This window comes from Sander lucioperca, chromosome 3 (genome assembly GCF_008315115.2).
Source record: "Sander lucioperca isolate FBNREF2018 chromosome 3, SLUC_FBN_1.2, whole genome shotgun sequence".
Taxonomy (NCBI): Eukaryota; Metazoa; Chordata; class Actinopteri; order Perciformes; family Percidae; genus Sander; species Sander lucioperca.
The window spans coordinates 4397520-4416203 of NC_050175.1; the positions used below are offsets into that span (position 1 = coordinate 4397520).

An 18684-nucleotide genomic window follows, 5' to 3' on the forward strand; every position below is an offset into this window, starting at 1 on the left:
TAGGAGGATTAATGTAGATTAAATGTATTCTAGACACTTGTTTTTCACACAAATTCAATAAATAAATACTTTCATTTTTTGGGCAATGCAAATGCATATGTCATCCTTATACTGTATATATATACACATATATATATATATATATATATATATATATATATATATATATATATATATATATATATATATATATATATATATATTTTATGGGGAGAAAGTGTGCTAAATGCTGTAACCACATGCTAACTAACACCAGGTCTGTAAGTTTTGCTGCTGTTGTTCATTTCTCCCAAATTTCGGATCACATTCCTGCTGAAACATGTCCGGTCTTTATTGGTGACTTTTCACGAAAGAAAGTTCTTCGTAATACTGTAAGACTGTAACAGTCAGTCTCCGGCTACAACGGACTGTAACGTAGACTCAATCTAATCCGGACACTTGAATTTCCACCCCAAATTATATGAATAAATCCTTCATTTTACAGGAAATATCTACGATATGTCATCCTTGCCTCCTCCTCTTTCTACTCCAACCAACCTCCAGATTCAAGGACCAATTCCCTCCGGAGCAGATACGCAGAGCTTCTATTTTTACCGGACGAAGTCGAGCACAGAAACAAAATAAAACATCCGGTTAATTTTCAAAGTAAAATCCAGCGTGCTCACGGCAGATCATATTTCCCTGCACTACACCTTGAAAACACAGCTCAGAGTAGTTTCCCCTCTACTCCTCTGGATGGAAACTAACTGGTGGTGGTTTTGTGGTTCTATTCTACGTGAATTCGTGAGATCTCGTGGGTCGGCTACAGCTACAGCTGTCAGTCATGGCTGCAGCCGTGCCGCAACAAATCCAGACCTGGTGGGTATTGACGGACGGCGGAGCACGCAGCCAACACGCAGCGGAGCCGCAGTTGGTGGAATTTCGATGTAACTTTTCCTGCTCCAGATTTTCCACCGTGGTCAGAAAGAAAAGGGGAGACACGTTGTTTCTCTCACTATGACTCTAGAGTCACTACTCGCTCTGAAGATAATCACCATCACTCTCTCATTTCACCCTCACTCCATCACCTACTCCCCCCCCCACACACACACACACACACGCGCGCCGGCTCGACGCACACACCAACACACAAGTATAAACATCAGGCCGCTTACGGTAGAGATCCATTTGACCGTGCGACGCTTCTGTTGCGCCACGCTCCCCTCTATTCCTATGGGTGGCGTCAAGCGACTTCAACGCGCCCGCAAAGCATTCTGGGAAGGTGGCGCTGCATTTGAAAAAATCAGCGCCGTCCAAAAGCTTGCCGATGCCCATCTTTATGCAAATGAATCCGTTGAACGCGACGCGACTATCCAGTAGAAGTAGACGAAAATCTTTTAAACTGACCTTTGTTGATCTGAAATGAAGACAGATTCAGCAACTGCACGGCCTATTTCTCTCTTAAAATGTTTTCAGAAACACGTTTCGGTGAACTATTTTCGTAAAAAATACGAGATCGTATTCTCAACGAGCCGCCATGACAGTCTGGTGAAATTCTCGAGAAGCCAAACCCACGTCAGGTGTTCGTCCAATCAGCTGCCGGTCAAGGGCGTGGAGCATCAACCATGGATGTATGACGTCGCGACACCACGCTTCAGTCATGTCGGACAAATGGATCTCTACCGTTACGTATGCTACGGCGAAAGCTCTGCGTGGAGCCTCCGCAGAACCATAAAACAAGCTTTAAAGGGTAACTATTGTTTTTTTTCTACCCTATGTTCCTGTTTTTGTGTCTAAGTGACAACAACAGAAATAACAACAATCTGTGACACTGGTCCAGTATTAAGCGAGATCGCTGCAGTCGGCAGCGGAGAAACTAGCTACGTTGTAAGTTAATAGGGTTATTGTAAAGCTTGTATAGACTTTAGTTAGACAGTTAGTGTTAATTTACAAAAAGTGCTTGCTGTCAATCTAAGTGTCTGACAACATTATGCGTGGATCCCTGCAGAGATAGAGCTTTCTTAAAGGGTTAAACAGTAAGATCCTTTTTTCAAACACAAAAACACCCCGGAGCGTATACTAAACCCACCAGACTCCATGTAAATAAACAGTCATTTTAGCATCGTGAAAATACACTTCATTCAAAGTCCACAGAAACAAAATCAAACTGTGAAAAGCGGTTTTGGGTCGTCTTTCCACATTTCTGAAAAGCAGCAGAACTGAGAACACTTTAATATTTGTTTATATATCGCAAGTAATATCGTTATGGCGATATTCCTCAACGTTATCGCATAGTTTCTTCATATGGTGCAGCCCTACTCTACTCTGGAGCAGTGTTTCCCAACCTGGGGTCCGGGGACCCCTCAGGGGGGCGGCAAAGATCACAGGGGGTGTGCAAGTCTTTATCTGGTTTAAGGTTGATTGAAAAATATTTGCACATGTTAAACAAACTTTGTTAATACACTAGAATATATAATGTATACAAAAGTCTGTATAAAAAATATATTTTTTTTTTCTTGCTTAAAATTGTAGGCAGGCTACTTAGTAGGCCAAACCTCCGGGACCTCTTAGGCCGGTTACACACTGGATGCGTCGCGCGAGCGTGGCGTTTCTGTTGCGTCTCAGAAGCGTGGCCGCTGCGTAGATTTTTCTGTGTCCTCCACACCAGAAGCGTGTCTGACGCGGCGCTGCTGCTAGGTACAGGGAGGGCTGATCTCGGGGCATAGCGCCCACACATTCAAACTCTGAAAAATGGGTAAGAGGGCTGTCTGTTTATAATAACTTTGTGTAGCTGGACCGTCACTCAGAACACACACTACGTTGTTATTGTAGCCTATTCTACCCTTTATATATAGGCTTGTTCCACGTATGGGGAGAGTTGTTAAACTTAAAATAAATATATAGCCTACTGATTTGATTAAAGTAAGACAACGTCGGCAGTATTGACTGCAAAATATGTTACAGAATATCTCGTTCTGTGCTATATTTGAAAATCTTTTCTCTGAAATTTTTTATTACATTTATATCTACATTGATGTCAAAACCTTGAGACTTTCAAACATCAAGATGTCATTTATTAATATGCATTCGTGTCTAAATGACATATAAACATATTTTCCTATTCTATTTTGCCTGGAAACGCTTCCAACACTCTCGCGTCTCGCGTGAAAAATAGGCGTCGGTTCTATTTCTAGCAGGCACGCGTCTCACGCAGGCCGTATGTAAGCTCTGACCTGTTAACATGGGAGCCGAAATATAAACGGACACGCCACGCGACGCATCCAGTGTGTAACCGGCCTTAACCTGGGACCCTGCTGTCATCAGGTCAGCTGCTAGCTGTTAGCTGTTAGCTGCTATCATCCCGCCACGGCATCACTATTTTATGAACGAAACATGGCGGAGAAACGTTCAAGTGCTGATAACTCCTCTGTATCAAAAAAGAAAGTAAGGCTCTATCTCGACAGTTACCTCCACTTCGGTTTCGGAGGGGGGGCTCAGCTTTTCTTAGACATAAGTAGGGGGGGGGCACCAAGGAAAAAAGATTAGGAACCACTGGTCTGGAGGACTGCAGGGGGTACGTGAGCGTACGTTTTTGTCATTTTTTGTCGCTATTTTCGACCTGTTCTTGCCTTCCTTCCTTTTTTTCTCCAAGTTTGTCACTTTTTCCAAAAAACAATGTCGCCTTTTTCAAGGTTTTTGTCACTTCTAAGTTTGTCTTCCTTCTTTCTACTGTTTTTTTTTTTACAAGTCTGTCTCTTTTTATGAAGTTATTGTCGCTGTTTTCTAAGTTCTTGATACTATTTTCCATCTGTTCTTACCTTACTTCCTTCTTTCTATCAACTTTTTACGTTTTTGTCGCCTTTTTCCATCAGCATTTAAATGTTTTTCAGTTCCATGGCTGTTGTTTGGTAATCTAGCGCTGGTCAGGGGGTACTTGGCTTAAAAACACATTTCAAAAGGGGGAACATTATTGAAGAAAGTTTGAGAACGACTGGTCTAAAGTTACTGTCAAATCAAGATGGCAACAGTTTTCATCTTCACTTTGTTCACTCTGTATAAAAAGCCCAGAATACATCCACTTCTGACCATCTTTAGTTTGAAATCTGCCTGTTTTCAAGTTACATTGATGTGAAAATCACTTTGGAGAGACTGGGACATGCTTTTAAATAAAGTTTTTATTAAAGATGATACAGCTTAATAATAACAGCAAACTGAACACAAACCTCCTGTAAACTGTTAATACAAAAGAACACACACACACACACACACACACACACACACACACACACACACACACACACACACACACACACACACACACACACGACTCTGCTGTAATAAATTATATGTACAGTCCAGGTCCATCCGACAGCGACACACACAAAGAGACGTCACTCAGCAGCGTCGGAGTCTGCGCAGACAAAACACAAAAATAAAGTTAACGACTGAGAAAACAGAGAAACAACAACAACAACAACAACATGACCTGAGGCCTGTACTACACATCAACATTCACCTAACCCAACAACCGCTGTGTCCCGCCAGGCTGGAGGGAGAAGAAATACTCGGGGAAAAGCTCATTTCGATGGATTTGCTTTTCAAAATCTAATTTCGTGACACCCTTAATTATGAATCTGAAATCATGAACCGATACATTTCTAGAGCCCGACCGATACAGGACTTTTTAAGGCCGATATCGATACAAATATATATATTTTTTTACATACAGAAACGCGTAACAAAACATAGTATTAGTTATTTGTAGTTATTTATGAGTCCTCACTAAAATATGATAATGCAGCTTAAGATTATTATTGTCACAACAGAACAGAGGAACATCAAAATATATTAAAGTTCTGATTAGGGCTGAAACGATTCCTCGAATAACTCGAATAATTCGATTACAAAAAATCCTCAAAGCAAAATTCTTTGCCTCAAAGCTTCGTTAAATCAATGTAATTAAGGTTGTACGGCTCACTGTGTTTCCACACGGAGGATTATTACTAGCGCACACAACAGGCTGACGCTTCTGTGGACACAAGACCGTTTATATTCTGTCTATGCACGAGACTGACGGCCCAGATTACAAATGAAGGAAGACGAAAATAGCGAGGGGTCTAAGAGAAGAGACAGGCGAGAGAAAACGACAGAAAGTTTGGGATCATTTTAAGCTGCAAACATGCTGCTACATCATCTCTGTAGAAAACATCCAGTCTACTCATCCATTCCACGGAGCGAACCGACACAAGGCAGCTAACTACCGTCTGCTGCTCTCGTCCACCGCACTGTTTTACACAACTAGCCTACAGCATGCTACTCTGCTAACAGCCATGTTTTACACAACTAGCCTACAGCATGCTACTCTGCTAACAGCCATGTTTTACACAACTAGCCTACAGCATGCTACTCTGCTAACAGCCATGTTTTACACAACTAGCCTACAGCATGCTACTCTGCTAATAGCCATGTTTTACAACAAACTAAAACGAGAGCTGTCGGTTTGTAGTCTAACTGTTTATTAGTTTGCTACTAATCTTTGGAAACGTAGCTGCTGCCGGAGACAAACGGCTCCCCCCCCCCAGCATGGCCACTTAATACGCACGTGACTGACGTCGTCATGCCGGTGATGTCTGCATTCTTTATTCTCTCTCCCCACTGTGTATTAGGCTTCTGAAAATGTGTCCCCCAGAACAGTGTAGTTGAATAGCCCTGCTGTAAGCTTTGTACAGTCTTTTGTATATATACACAAAAGACAGGTTTCCTTTTTTTGTAGTAAACAGCAATAATAAATATTTACTATAGCTGTTTACTAAGTATTTCTTATCCAATTACTCGATGGAATAATCGGTAGAATACTCGATTACTAAAGTAATCGATAGCTGCAGCCCTAGTTCTGATTAATAAAATGTATAAAAGTCCTTTGAACAAAAACACAACAACAAAAACCAAAGCGTGTTGCTGACAGGGAGGTTGTAGAGCGCCCTCTGGTGGACAGACGCAACACCAACACTCACAACATGGTTGAAGGGGGGTTCATCCGTTTTTATTTTATTTTTTAAATATTCATTTATCGGCCATTATAAATGCCGATACCGATAGTTTGGAAAATGCCTAATATCGGTGATCGGTCGGGCTCTAATACCAGGGCTCATCCGCATTTTAATCAATACTTTTCATGACCTTTTGGCAAATTTCTGACAATGTATTCCTGAAAACTAGAGATGCACCGATAGAGCGGCCGGTGACCGGAATTGGCCGGTTTTCACGTGCTCGGCCATGACCGGCGACCGGCAGGTCAGTCTGACATATGGTGATTTCATGCCGGTCAACGCTACAATTAACTGACAACATAAGTTATACCAGTTACAGTTCTCAAGGACGCACGCACACACGGACGCCACGGCACGGACGCCACGGCACGGACGCCACGGCACGGACGCCACAGCACGGACGCCTCGGCACGGACTCTTTCTCTCAACTTCTCCACCGTGTGTGGCGCGTACCCGCTCGCGGTGTGAAGCTCGTGTCGGCGCTATTCTCCACATGTAGGAACCTGGTGAATTAACCTGCAACATGTCAGCTGTTTGGGAATTCTTCAGCGTGTGTGCAGAAGATAACAAGTTTACAATATGCAACACCTGCAAGGAGAAAGTAGGGCGTGGAGGGACGACACCAAAAACCTAAATCACATTTCTTTAGTTGATATTGATGTGAAAAGAAGGAAATGGTTCTAACGTTGCTCTTTAGATGTGTGTGAATGTCCCACACCAGGAGTAATTTATATAGTTCTATTTTATAGTGATCCATTATCTGTTCAAAACATGTTCTATTAAAGAAAAGATAGAAAATAAATATGTGTGTGTGCTGTAAAGTGGTTAGAAAACATGAAATCAGAATCGGCTAAAATCGGTATCAGCTGGTCTAACTCAAAGAAAATCAGAAATCAGAACCGGCCTAGAAAGTTGTAATCGGTGCATCTCTACTGAAAATGTCAGTCGACATTACACAATAACAATAAAAATCTGTGTTAAAGTTTCCCCTCAGAGGTTTAACAATCAAATGAATGATAATGTATGTGGTTCATAGTGGGAGTCGTAATATCGCCCCCCGAAGAGAACGGTGAGGTTAAGACGACGTGAAATACATTTATTAATCACATATTATTATGCTGTATTAAAAGAAATGACTTTTCCAAAACTTTCTGGGTCTTTTTATGTTTCCAAAACCTTTCCAGGCCTGGAATTTGCATTTTTCAAATTCCATAACATTTCCAGGTCTTTTCAAAATGTCTGAACCCTGTAATACATTTCTCTCATAACAGATGAGACGCAGAGACACGTCCAGCCTCACAGCACAAACAGTCACGTACGTGTCCTGTGTATAAAAAACACGAAACGTAGTTATTTTATACTCACTATTTGTCATTTTTGTTCTGGGTCGACTCGCTCTTTCCGTCGCAGGCAACGATTTTGACTTTGTCCACCTTGACGAGGTCCGTCACCTCCCTGAACTCCACGTCGTTGAGGACGAACGTCCACACGTTGTCGCAGAACCTGTAGGTGTTCAGAGAGCCCTGGGGGGGGGGGGGGGCAGGGGGGGGGGCACAAAGCGCCGAGTCACCAAAACACAGAACCAGACTTTCTGCAGGTTTCACACACTGTAAATTAAAAGGGATCGACGCTAAGTAAAATAAATATCGCAAAAAACCTCAAAAAGCATCAAGCCATAACTCACTTCTTGATTGGCCAACGGCACATTCATATCAAATGATGATGACGCAATGATGCCCGAACAGGCCACTGGGTTGTTACATTAAAGTGCTCATATTATGCTCATTTTCAGGTTCATAATTGTATTTTGAGGTTGTACCAGCATACGTTTACATGGTTATATTATCAAAAAACACAATATTTTTGTTGTACTGCACATTGCTGCAGCTCCTCTTTTCACCCTGTGTTCAGGTCTCTGTTTTAGCTACAGAGTGAGACCTCTCACTGCTGGAACATCTTTGTTGGCAGTCGCACATGCTCAGTAGTTAGGTAAGATCACATGATCAGTAGCTAGGTAAGATCACATGATCAGTAGCTAGGTAAGATCACATGCTCAGTAGCTAGGTAAGATCACATGATCAGTAGCTAGGTAAGATCACATGCTCAGTAGTTAGGTAAGATCACATGATCAGTAGTTAGGTAAGATCACATGATCAGTAGCTAGGTAAGATCACATGATCAGTAGTTAGGTAAGATCACATGCTCAGTAGCTAGGTAAGATCACATGCTCAGTAGTTAGGTAAGATCACATGATCAGTAGCTAGGTAAGATCACATGCTCAGTAGCTAGGTAAGATCACATGCTCAGTAGCTAGGTAAGGACTACATGAGCTAGCTAGCTGTTTCTCCAACTTCAGTAGTACAAGGCAGGATTAGCCGGGAGACTTCTTCTAAACGAGGGCGCACTTCCAACTTTGCGTGGAATACCTGCAGAACAGGGACATGGAAGTAGTTCTTTTGTAGATTATGGTGAACTAGTGTGTGTTGTAGCAGTGTTTTGCCATTGAGAACGAGCTAGCATGCTAACGGTTAGCCCCCTAGGCCCCTCGTCTCAGCTAGTGACGTAGAAAGCCGTGAAGATTTTGACCAGCTCACCCGGAGACTGAAGGCAGGACACATTCAGAAACCATATCTCACTCTAAACAGCATGGATGGTTTTTATCAAAGTTTGTATGTGTGTGGAAGCACCAGAGACACAAAATAACTCCCCAAATCCCAGAAAAAGGGATTTTTTTCATAATATGGGCACTTTAACTTGCCAACACTTATTGTAGAACCCTGCCTTTTTAAGGCCGATACAAATGAAATTCAAGACTCGACAAAAAAACAACAAAAACTGCAGAGAAAATGCAGAGTCACAAAATAATTGCAAAGTAAATAATTTTTTTCAAATTGAACAATTTGAAGTCATTTGACTGCTTGGTCCCGGTGTGAAGGCAGGAATCACAGCGGACTCACCCTGAAGTTGACTCGGTTGCGGACTCGGTTGGCGAGCGCCGTGTTGATCGCTTTATCAAACTGGAGGAGGACCTGAAGAGCCAGCTGGGGAGTAATCTGCTGAGTCTGAACACACACACAGAGACAGACACACACACACACAGACACAGAGAGACAGAGACACACACACACACACACACACACACACACACACACACACACACACACAGAGACAGAGACACACAGACACACACACACACACAGACACACAGACACAGACACACACACACACACACACACACACACACAGAGACACACACTCAGAGAGACAGACAGACAGACAGACACACACACACACAATTTAATTAACCATCTAACAGCACTGAGACACAGTGACGTCCCCCAGCTCCTTCTGATAAACCCATCACACCTGGGTTGTTTAGTTTGAGAAAGAATCGAGCTACCAAACACAAATGGCCTTACTGTTTGTGCTAAGGTTATATTGTAGTGGGAGGGGCAATATTTAAGATTACACTTGGGGGAAGTGTTGGGTCTCTGTAAATAACAGTGAGGTCTATATATATATATATATATATATATATATATATATATATATATATATATATATATATATATAAAGTGTCCTGAGATAACGTGACGCTGTAAATAAAATAAAAAATATTTCATTCCCACTGCAATATCCATTGTAAACAAAGCCAATCCACTGTCACCACTTTTAAATGCAGTTTGCACACCTGCTCTTATTTATTGTAATGATTTTAATGTAACCAACTATACTCTGACACTTTATCTGCATTTTCCTATTTTTAAACGGTTGCTATCGAGGTACAGTAGATACAAACTGCCGTATTTCAACAGTACAGACAAAATTGCATGACATTAACTTCTGTCTGGAACAAATCAGTGCTGAACATGAAGCAAACCGCAGCTAACAAGCTAAAGTTAGCCTGGCATTGAGATAACTAGCATCACTAACCGCCGGTTGTGGCTAGAAGGGATACAGCTACGGCAAAATCTCCACTAATATAATGTAATGTTAAAACTATTACCCAGGAAACGCGTGTTCGTTCCTCGGGAGTGTTATATCCAAACCACGGTCTGTTTTCTAAACTTAACTTGTCGTTTTTGTGCCTAAAGTTTGCTGTCGTCGCCGTAGCTGTATCCCTTCTAGCCTTTAAGCCGCCGCGGTTGCACTTAGCAACATGCTAAAGTAGGCTAGATGTGAGCTAACGAAACAGCTATTAGGTTAGTGTCACCTGTATGAGCTCGTCCAGACTCTCCTGGAGGCTGTTTCCCAGAGTCGTGTTCCTGTACAGCTGGTAGGCCATGCTGAAAAAAGAAATAACTTCAGTAAACTATCCTTCAAAACGCACACAAAGCTAACTGAGCTAGCTTCCCTCCACCGTCTACAACAAGCGGTGCAACTGCTCCAGTAATGACACGCTAACAACAGAAAAATGGCTTCCGGTTTGACATTTCAAAATAAAATAATATCGGATTGTATTTTTTTTCCTTCTACTTTGATTTAATGGCGGATCGCAAACTAAGGTATTATTCAGGTTTTATGAAAAGTAAAAATTATTTTCCAAAAACTGAGTGTCCCAAATGATGAGGGTCTTATTTGAGACAGGTTAGGGTTAGGGTAGCACAGGTGCTTTAGCAGGTTCATAATTAATTAAGGACATCGTATGGGGAATTTGGGACGCTAAACTGCACCTATAACCTAATCCTGTATCTTTGAGGAAAAATAAAAAGACTTAATTTCCAAATTCTACATGTATTCACTGAACTACTGCGTGAATGCTGATTCAGCAGCATTCACAGTATTGGTATCCAATTCTTCCCTTACTATTTTCGGTCGCCTACTACTTCATACATATGACTTAAATGTGTTTTTTCAACATAATTATTTGACCTCTGTTCAATTCCCAGTCCGGGCTGGCCCTTTTGATGACGTTTTTTATTATTGTTATCCAATTCTTCCTTACTATTTTCGGTCGCCTACATTTTTTTATATAACTTTTTTCAACATACTATTATATATGACATCATTTCTTTTAGTGGCACAGTGGCTCAGTTGTTAGCACTGCTCCAACTAGCTCCAGCAAGAAGGCAAAGCAGACCCTATCCCAGGTTTGATTCCCAGTCCTGGCTGGCCCTTTTCATGACTTCTTATGTGTATTTGACTTGTGACACAAATTAAACTAAAACTACAACTGTGTGTTGGTTGGTATGTTGGTCGTGGTTTACTTGAAGAAGACGTTGTTGTTTGGAGCTGTTTACAACAACAATGTCAATACTATACTATGACTTTTTTTAAGACTTTTATTCGAGATACTATACAAGGACCTTTTTAGACTTTTTTGCCATATTATACTATAAGTTTTTTATGAGTTTTTTTATGACTTTTATCGAGATACTATACTGCGACTTTTTATGAATTTTTTCGACATACTATACTATGACTTTTTTCAACCTTTTTCAACATACTATACAATGACTTTTTATGATTTTTTTCGACATACTATACTATGACTTTTTATGACTTTTTTGACATAATATTCTATGACTTTTTATGACTTTTTTATGACTTTTTTTCAACATACTATTCTATGACTTTTTATTACTTTTTTCGACATACTATACAATGACTTTTTATGAATTTTTTCGACATACTATTCTATGACTTTTTATGAATTTTTTCGACATACTATACTATGACTTTTTATGACTTTTTTGACACACTATTCTATGACTTTTTATGATTTTTTTGACTAATATACTATGACTTTTTATGACTTTTTTATGACTTTTTTCAACATACTATTCTATGACTTTTTATTACTTTTTTCGACATACTATACAATGACTTTTTATTACTTTTTTCGACATACTATACAATGACTTTTTATGAATTTTTTCGACATACTATTCTATGACTTTTTATGAATTTTTTCGACATACTATACTATGACTTTTTATTAATTTTTTTGACTACTATACTATGACTTTCTATATAACGTTTTTCAACATACTATACTATGACTTTTTATGACTTTTTTGACACACTATTCTATGACTTTTTATGATTTTTTTGACTAATATACTATGACTTTTTATGACTTTTTTATGACTTTTTTCAACATACTATTCTATGACTTTTTATTACTTTTTTCGACATACTATACAGTGACTTTTTATGAATTTTTTTCGACATACTATACCATGACTTTTTATGATTTTTTTTGACATACTATTCTATGACTTTTTATTAATTTTTTTGACTACTATACTATGACTTTCTATATAACGTTTTTCAACATACTATACTATGACTTTTTATGACTTTTTTGACACACTATTCTATGACTTTTTATGATTTTTTTGACTAATATACTATGACTTTTTATGACTTTTTTATGACTTTTTTCAACATACTATTCTATGACTTTTTATTACTTTTTTCGACATACTATACAGTGACTTTTTATGATTTTTTTTCGACATACTATACTATGACTTTTTATGACTTTTTTTGACATACTATTCTATGACTTTTTATGAATTTTTTCGACATACTATTCTATGACTTTTTATGAATTTTTCTGACATACTATACTATGACTTTTTATGACTTTTTTATGACTTTTTTTCAACATACTATACTATGACTTTTTAATGACTTTTTTGAGTTTTTTTATGACTTTTATCGACATACTATACTGCGACTTTTTATGAATTTTTTCGACATACTATACTATGACTTTTTTCAACCTTTTTCAACATACTATACAATTACTTTTTGTGAATTTTTTCGACATACTATACTATGACTTTTTTGACATGCTATACTATGACTTTTTATGATTTTTTTTGACTACTATACTATGACTTTCTATATGACGTTTTTCAACATACTATTCTATGACTTTTTATGACTTTTTTCGACATACTATACTATGACTTTTTATGATTGTTTTGACTAATATACTATGACTTTTTTGACATAATATTCTATGACCTTTTATGACTTTTTTATGACTTTTTTTCAACATACTATTCTATGACTTTTTATTACTTTTTTCGACATACTATACAATGACTTTTTATGAATTTTTTCAACATACTATACTATGACTTTTTATTAATTTTTTTGACTACTATACTATGACTTTCTATATAACGTTTTTCAACATACTATTCTATGACTTTTTATGAATTTTTTTGACACACTATTCTATGACTTTTTATGATTTTTTTGACTAATATACTATGACTTTTTATGACTTTTTTATGACTTTTTTCAACATACTATTCTATGACTTTTTATTACTTTTTTCGACATACTATACAGTGACTTTTTATGAATATTTTTCGACATACTATACTATGACTTTTTATGACTTTTTTTGACATACTATTCTATGACTTTTTATGAATTTTTCTGACATACTATACTATGACTTTTTATGACTTTTTTATGACTTTTTTTCAACATACTATACTATGACTTTTTAATGACTTTTTTCAACATACTATTCTATGACTTTTTATGATTCTTTTCGACATACTATACTACGACTTTTTATGAATTTTTTTCGACATACTATTCTATGACTTTATGAATTTTTTCGACATACTATACTATGACTTTTTTATGACTTTTTTTCAACATACTATACTATGACTTTTTAATGACTTTTTTCAACATACTATTCTATGACTTTTTATGAATTTTTTCGACATACTATACTATGACTTTTTATGACTTTTTTTGACATTCTATTCTATGACTTTTTATGAATTTTTGTGACATACTATACTTTGACCTTTTTCAACATACTATACTAAGAAAACGAGACCACAAACATTGCTGCCAGAGAAACTTATACTACTGTCACTTCACAGGGGAATTAGCTCAAATGGTAGAGCGTTCGCTGCGCAAAAGAAGGGAGACAATGTTTCCGCCTCCTCACCCCCCACCCCCTCCTCCGAGAGGTAGTGGGATCGATGCCTGCATTCTCCAGAGGAATTTGGATCCTTCTGTGTTTTTGACTTGTGAAACAAATTAAACTAAATCCTGATACTGTATGTTGGTTTCTGGTTGCTTTACAACCGAGAGTTGGGCGTGACTTACTTGAGGAAGACGTTGTTCGGAGCTCTTTAAAACAACAATGTCAGTACTATACTATGAGTATTTTTTACTTTTTTCAACATACTATATTATATTTTGAATACATTATGTATGACAAAATCTACCTCTGGGTACAAATGAAGCTCAGCGCAGATTCTTTCAGGAAGACTTCTATATTACGGCAATCACCACTATCTCTCCCTAAAACTATTCAGCTGTTAAGAGGCGTTCACTTTTCAGTTCAACCAACCAGAATTGGCCACGAAATTCTAACCTGACTCCGCCAGATGGATTGCTTCGCATTTGCTTGGCATATCCATCTGGGAACTTACCGTTGGAGAACTTTTGGGAAGGGGCGAAAATCCTGGTTAGCTGATTGGATAAACCATCTGTCTATCACCACCTATGCTGGTGATAGACACTTCTCGTTGCGTCACACCTAAACCTGCCTCAAAACCAACACTGATTGGTTGGTTGTTTGGCGAACGGCTCCAAATTTTCTCTGTCTCAAGATGCCAGACTGGAGCTCGCGAGATCAGGACAGTCTCACGAGGCTAACGAAATTCATGATCCAATCACTGCATGACATCCTGCTTTAAATATCTCTCTCCTTGCTATCAGCTGTGTTTTCAGGCAAACGTGCAACCCTCCTCCTCCCCTTCCACCTCTGGTCATCGTCAACCACGGCACCCTGAGTCCCTTTCCGGCAGACGGGTCCTTCGTTCGGTCTCCGCGTTCCCTCTCCACCACCACCAGTGTCTAGGCTCCATCAGGGGGGAATATGTCTGTTTCTCTACCCCTTTAAAATAATTTTAATGATGGAGTCTAATCCCCAAAGACTCTGTACATTTCATATTATGCTTATGTGCAATACATCTTTGCATATCTGCAATGAAGTCTCTCCTGATTGAAATAAAGTAATTTGAACTTGACATTTTTTCGACTTTATTCTACATACTATACTATGACTTTTCTTGTTTTTTTTTACTTAAAGCGTAACTCTTGCCAAAATGTAACCTAGAGTCTTTTTGTGAATGTACCAGAGTCAAACTTTAGTTTAAAAGCATATTTAGGACGGAATCGCCACTTTTAAGATTTACCGTATTTTCGTTTTTGGGTCAAATGGCCTTTTGAATGGGAGTGCTAGGGACACATTTATGCTAGCCTCAAAATATCTATTTTTAAACCACTAAGAAGGCTCGACACAACATGAGACTTTGCTCCAAGTATCACCAGGAGCTCTACACCTTAACGAAAGCATTGACAACATTGTTTGTGTACCCAGAGTTTACTAAAAAGAAAGGTTTTAACAACTCACCATAGCTCTTGTTTCCGAAAAGTGATTTTCGTTGTTTGTGTTCTTCACCTACTAGCTAAATTGCACGTGGTTGTTAATTCGATATAATAGCGATTGCTCAACACCCTCGCCCACGTTTGTATTTCAGGTGCATTATTTACATGCTGAAGTAGTTACACTGCATTAAGATAATGTAATTAATAGTGGGTTTATTGTTATTTGCTACAGAATACTTAGTCTATATGTCAAGATCAAAGTTGGCCTATATAGTAACTCAAAAAATACAGTTCAATCACAACTGAAAATATGCCTCATTCAGTCCCTCCAGAAAAAACGTGATTATGCGATCGCATAATTCAATGCATAATCAGCCAAAGTCCGCTTATTTATGCGGGGGCCGCATTTTTTCAAATTCGCCGCACTTTCGCCGCATAAATTGCCGATTTCCACGCAAAATATGCGGGGCTATCATGATTTCATAATCCCTGCAGTTTCATCGCAAAAAAGTCACACATATCTTAGCAGAAAGTTGAAAAATGTTGCGTTTACTTCACATAAGAGCAGCCATTTCCCCCTGTTGCCATGGGAACGTTATGAAGTGACGTAATTACGCGACGTGAACATCATCGAAAAGCTGCAAACCCCGCGATGAAGCCACGATCAAACCGCAGTTTTTGCAAGTTCCTGCAATTTTTGCAAGTTCCTGCAATTTCATTGCATAAATATCCCGCCATATTCCATCGCATTTTTTAAGAAAACGTGCCGCATAATCAAGGATTTTTGCCCAAAACAATCACAAAAAAACTCCACGTTTCTGGAAGGACTGCTCATTGTGTGTGAATAGAGGTGAATAAATATATTTGTTTGTGTTGCAGCGAAGTGTCAGTTCCGTTTCATGTGTGTGTGTGTGTGTGTGTGTGTGGGGGGGGTGTTTGGACCTGCCCCCACTGCTAAAAAAAGGAAACATTGCTGGATATGTAGTTCCGTTGATCCAGACTATGACAAACCAAACCAGACAAAATGAGCTTTTTTCAGTTTATTATAATAACATCAGGATTTAACATCATGTATAAAAGAGTGCATCTTAAAAAAAATCATATCATTACAACGATCAACACGTACAGATTTTGCTCATAAACATCATGAATATAAATAGAGAAGAATCTTTGTCGGAGTTTACTGCAAAGAGACGTTCAACGTCGGAAATCCGAACGTTTAAAAAGGCTTCAGGAAGAGTCGTCGTTGGATAAATGGGCCTGGTATACATCTGTATATAAACACCAGGGATACATGACAAGACATTTATAATTCAGTGTAAAACATGATGTATTTTATATGTAATTAAACAGACCTCTTGATACTTGAATACTGCACTTAAACAGAGACAGGTTGAAATGGCTTCTGTTCCCAAATATGAATGAAGGGCTGATGGGAAATGAAAGGAGGAGGAACAGTGATGCTGATATGTACAGCCAAGTGTCTAAATACATATCTGTTATTTAGTTGAGATGCTGAACTATTTGACACCTGATATGATAAATGGCTTTTAAAATCGTCACAGATTTCGGCGTTAAAGAGCCCCCGAAACACACCAAGAGCAGCTTAAAAAAATGAGCGCAACTTTGGGTTCAATATTGGGTTGGGTTGAGATCTCCACTTTTGAGCAAAAATGAAAAATGTTGTCATCAGCACGTCATTTTCTGCATTATGGAGAATTTTTCTGCAACAATTTGTGCCTTTTCTGCATCAAGTTATGGTGAAAATAGTGTGGAAACGGGGCACAAATGTACAAAAGATACCAAAACGTAGCAGTGTACACTCTAAGAAATAAATCCGTCATATAACAGAACAACTTCTGGCAGCTCATTACCCGGACTTTGTCCCGTAAATAAAAACAGAAATGTTGTGTGTAGCATAGGGCTGGGCAATATATCGATATTATATTGATATCGTGATACGAGACTAGATGTCGTCTTAGATTTTGGATATTGTAATATCGTAAATGGCTTAAGTGTTGTCTTTTACTGGTTTTAAAGGCTGCATTACTGTACGTCCACACCGCCGTCGACTTGAGCTGCAAAGAAGCTCTGGCCGCCCGGTCAAGGACGCTGGTCAGAAAGTCCGGGGAAGCTGTTTGAGGCTTTGGCCGCTCTGACGTAGCAGCATTCTATGTTCATCATGGAAAAAGATCAAGCAGCCACTGCACGGCCAATACACTGACACTAGGAACCTTTTATAAATGACATATATAATGACAGAATGTGTATTGGTTGTTGGTCGCAGCGGTGTCTGTTAGCAGTTAGCTCGCTCGTTAGCCGCTGAACCGCAGCAGCATGCAGGCAGAGCGAGCAGCCGCCAGCTGTTGATCCGTGCAGGACTTCACCGTGAGCGGACTGTTTAGAGACCATGTGACCGGCAGGTAACGTTAACTGGTCCCTATACGCAAATATCATAAATGATAGGGAACCCAGCAACGGCCATGATGAGCTTCTCCTCCTTTTTCTCTGAACTAATGTTTTGGTAGGAACCAAAGTTTACATCGTATGTTTCTCTGGAATCAGCCAGCGTGAAGGACATCTATATTCTGATTGGTTGCCGCTGCTTGCCGCTGAACCGCGTCATAGCTCATTACCATAAAGTTCTATTACCATAAGTACTTTCAACTTTTTGATTGACGCTCTGGTCGCTCAAAACGCTCAAAACGCTCAAAACGCCCAAAACGCGACGCCGACAGATTTGCCGCTCCTTGCAGCTGAGAGAAGCAGCTTCCATTGAAAATGAATGACTTCCTGTATCTTTAGAAGATCAAGTCGGCGGCGGTGTGGACGTACAGTTACAGTAAAGTGGTCTCATTTTCTGTTACCAGACTCTTCTAGCTCTTCTATTATTTGCCTTTACCCACTTAGTCATTATATCTACATTACTGAAGATTATTTATCAAAAATATTATTGTGAAGATATTTTGTTAAAGCACCAATTGTATATAACCTTATATCGCCACAATGTCGACATCGAGGTATTAGGACAAGAATATCACGATATCTGATTTTCTCCATATCGCCCAGTCATGGTGTAGCTGCAGTAAAAATACAGTCCTGTTATTTTAAATTCTCTCAGACGAAGCTGCTTAGTTAGTAAACGTCTGAAAAGAAATCAGTTCTTAAAATAACTTAAAGTTGTTTTTTCATCGCTTTAAACTCTATTTATGACACGTGCTTATCTGGAAAACAATTTACGATAACGGCATTAATAACTACGTCAGTTGTC

The 18684-nt window shown here is 38.9% G+C and overlaps 1 protein-coding gene across 1 annotated transcript; it reads right to left on the bottom strand.

Annotated features, from left to right (window-relative positions):
- Nucleotides 1-4138: 4138 nt before the first annotated feature.
- gtf2a2 (general transcription factor IIA, 2) lies at nt 4139-10448 on the bottom strand. Its single transcript, XM_031308514.2, has 4 exons — nt 10243-10448; nt 8987-9091; nt 7395-7552; nt 4139-4390 (listed from the first exon to the last, which is right to left on the bottom strand). Coding segments are annotated over exons 1-4 (336 nt in total). The 5' UTR covers nt 10315-10448; the 3' UTR covers nt 4139-4389.
- Nucleotides 10449-18684: the final 8236 nt, after the last annotated feature.

Coding starts and splice junctions, on each gene's coding strand:
- gtf2a2 (XM_031308514.2), bottom strand. CDS start 10,314: ATGGCCTACCAGCTGTACAGGAACACGACTCTGGGAAACAGCCTCCAG. Junction 9,092..10,242: donor GTCTGGACGAGCTCATACAG/GTGACACTAACC, acceptor GTGTGTGTTCAG/ACTCAGCAGATTACTCCCCA. Junction 7,553..8,986: donor GCAACCGAGTCAACTTCAGG/GTGAGTCCGCTG, acceptor CCCCCCCCCCAG/GGCTCTCTGAACACCTACAG.